We start from the raw sequence: 3379 nt of genomic DNA on the forward strand, positions 1-3379 counted from the left end.
ACACCTTTAAACTGGATGACCAACAGTTTGTAATGCCACATTAGAACGTAAATCAAAGCCTGAGCTAGCAGATTTTAGCGTATGTGTGTATGAGTCTTTAACATGCTTTTGGATTTTAATGCGAAACCTTGTTACTCTTATGCTCTTGCAGTTTTGCACTCCTGCTCGAGTTTGCAGAGGAGAAGCTTCAGGTTGATTACGTTTTCATTTGCTTCCAGAAAAATCGTGACGACAGAGGTATGTCTTCTCTCACTGTGTCTGTGGTTACAGCGTTTTCTCAGTAAGCTCAGTGCCTTACTGTTCCTTACTGTTCCTGTCTTTCCACAGCATCGCTGCTGCGGACGTTCAGTTTCCTGGGCTTTGAGATTGTGAGACCGGGTCATTCACTTGTTCCATCCCGACCTGATGCTTTCTTCATGGCTTACAGCATTGAAAGAGAATTGGACAATGATGAATAATACTCAATAAACCATCACTTCAGTGCTTTGTGCTCATTCCCTCTAATTTTTCACCAGTAAAAGAATCCTAAACCCTTTCTGTGACATAGATTGATGTTTCCTATGAATTCTTTAGTAGTTTTTATAAAACTGGTGCTGTATGTCAGTTTGCATTAGCGATGTTTCCACTTTAAATCATTAGGTAATCACATTCCCACACACTGCTCTTTATAGTCTAATATTTATGGCTATGATTCCCTTGCAACAACTGTATGTAAGTAAATTTGTTTCCTTCCTGATTTTTACATTTATATTGATTTTTTTTTTTCCTCTTAATGTGTGCATGACTCCTAATTTCTTTTTTCCTAATTTCTCCAAGTTCAATTGAACTGATGTTGCATTTTGCATGTTGTAAGAGAGTGGAGAATAAATTTGGTCACCCTGTGCCCTGGTTTAATTTTACTTCTTGATACTGCTGATAAGAGTTGTCTTTCCTCTCGTTCTGATACCAGTTCCAGTGTCCTAAATAAATGAAGGTTTTTAAGTATAATCTTTCACACTGAATGACCAGTATGGCCCGGAGCTCTGAACAAGCCTAAATGTTTGGGCGGAATGATACAAGGCTCTTGAACAATATGTTAAACAGGCTGCGTAATGAAGGTGGCTATTCGGCGTAAAATACCACATTACATTACATTAAACTTTTAATCAAGCGACACTCTCCATCCTCGGAAAAAAAAAATACTTTATCTATATGCTTTGGCATTAGCAGGAAGCAAGACCTGAAGAATTCCTCTAAATCTTTAAGACCTGGGGTTTTAGGTAGGTGGTACGTGTCAAAGTAACATCTACATGAACATCAGGACCCAAAGTTTCCCAGCAGAACATTCCCCAGAGCATCACACTGCCTCCGCCAGCTTGCCTTCTTCCCGTAGTGCATCCTGGTGCCATCTCTTGCCATCCGATGCACACGCACCCGGCCGTCCACATGACGTAAAAGAAAACATGATTCTTCAGACCAGACCATCTTCTTCCATTGCTCCATGGTCCAGTTCTGATGCTCACATGCCATTGTAGGAAGAAGGCAAGCTGGCAGAGGCAGTGTGATGCTGCTGAAAGCGGGTCTACAGGATCTCCTGTCTATCACATAAGCCCAAAAAGCCTCCTGAACCAAAGTTTATTTACATTACATTTACATTACACTTTGCATGTAGCTGGTGTCGGTGTGTCCTGCACTGGTCCATACTGTGAGGTGATGCTTTATTGGGGAAAAAAAAGCATCAAAGAGGAGGCATATAAAAAATTTGTGTTATCAGTCCATAAAATGAATAAGGAAAATGTCCAAATTTAGAATATTTATTTAGTTTATAGTCTTCTCTTTGTAATAAGTGTTTAATGATAATAATGATTTGCATTAAATTTGGAATTGCTGTCACAAATTACAAATTAGGATAGAAAATAATATTATCATATTAAGATTATGAATAAAAAAGAGAAGTATTTAAACTGAGTTCCTAGAGCAAGCAAATTCTTTTAGAAGTTACAATCAAATTTTAATTATTTAAAAAAACTTAGCATTTGAATGCAAATAAATATTTATTTGCCAATAAGTTTAATAACTCAAGTTTATTAAACCAATAATTTTATACTGCCACAGCCGCAGATCCACAACTTATATAAACCACAGAAGGTGAAAATTGTTCAATGAAAATCACAAAGGGCATATAGACTGCTTTGGATATTGTGTTTATTTTCATTTAAATACATTCAAACAATCTGCTATTATATTTTTCAAACGCTGTGTTAATAAGCGGGGGACATGGATTCCATAAACAGGGGTAATAATTTATTGAAAATAATCGTTAAAATCGCGGGCGACCAAAAAGGTTTTGGAAGAGACATGAAACACAAGATGCGCACGGCTCAGGTTAAGCCAGGATCAAACACAAACAACAGAATACACACAAATAATCACATATACACACAAGTGAGAAAGACCACAAAATATGAAAAAAGAACCCGAACAGGGATCCAGCCCCAGCCACTGGTGTTGCGTGCAGCAGTGCGCTGTCAGTGCCAGGCTCAAGCCCGGATAAAACTGGGGAGGGTTGCGGCAGGAAGGACATCTGGCATAAAAACTCATCATCAAATACAGCAACAGAAAAATAATAAACGCAGATCATACGAAATCACTAACCAAAGAACTATACAAATGAATGACAGTAGTACCCATAGGGGCCAAATAAATCACACAAATCCAACCAGTAAAAAGAAATGCGCAACAAAAAGTGAGGGGGTACAAAATATAAATATAGAATGTTGTTGACTGGTGGACTTAAATACCCAAAGATAAAAATACCCAAAACACACGAGTTCAGTTCAAGCTGTATAATTCACAGCAATAAGGCAATACGCAGCGCTCTCTCTAAGCCATTAGGACGCTGCGCTTCTTATTGCAGCACAGTGACGCAGAAGCACAACAGCACTGACCCCACAAGCACTAGTGGATACTTACTGCAGACAAGACAAAAGAAAAAAACTGGAAAATTAAGTTGATTTTGGTTTCTAAATTTGATATTTTCTATTATAGTAGCAATATGATATTTGATATGATATTTATAATAAAAGGAGACTGCATCCTTCATGGTAAAACCCCTATCAAAAGCATCAAAAGTATACACTGATGACTACTGATAGTAAGTAGCTAGTGAACAGACTCGGCCAAAATGAAACAAAAATCAGGATTTCAGAAATGAAAGGAGCAGTTTCTTCACGGGATTATACAGTAATGTGGGAAATAGAATGACCAGAAAGTACACAGATTAAGAAACCTGTTGTTACTGATGTAATGGTATATGAACCAGAAAGGATCCTGAGGCCACTTTCTGCACGCAGGGGCCAAGTTTCCACACTCAACTGCAATCTTTGGGATTTTCTAGGCA

At 38.1% G+C, this 3379-nt stretch overlaps 1 protein-coding gene across 1 annotated transcript in view; it reads left to right on the forward strand.

Moving 5' to 3' along the window:
* The window catches only part of oaz1a (ornithine decarboxylase antizyme 1a), a 5149-nt gene extending 4266 nt beyond the window's left edge, over positions 1-883 (forward strand). Inside the window, 2 exon segments of the mRNA XM_034308773.2 lie at positions 152-237; positions 328-883. Of these exon segments, the coding sequence (XP_034164664.1) occupies positions 152-237; positions 328-458 (217 nt within the window). The 3' untranslated portion in view covers positions 459-883.
* The last annotated feature ends 2496 nt before the right edge of the window (positions 884-3379 follow it).

The sequence above is a fragment of the Pangasianodon hypophthalmus genome, chromosome 11 (genome assembly GCF_027358585.1).
Source record: "Pangasianodon hypophthalmus isolate fPanHyp1 chromosome 11, fPanHyp1.pri, whole genome shotgun sequence".
NCBI classification, from domain to species: domain Eukaryota; kingdom Metazoa; phylum Chordata; class Actinopteri; order Siluriformes; family Pangasiidae; genus Pangasianodon; species Pangasianodon hypophthalmus.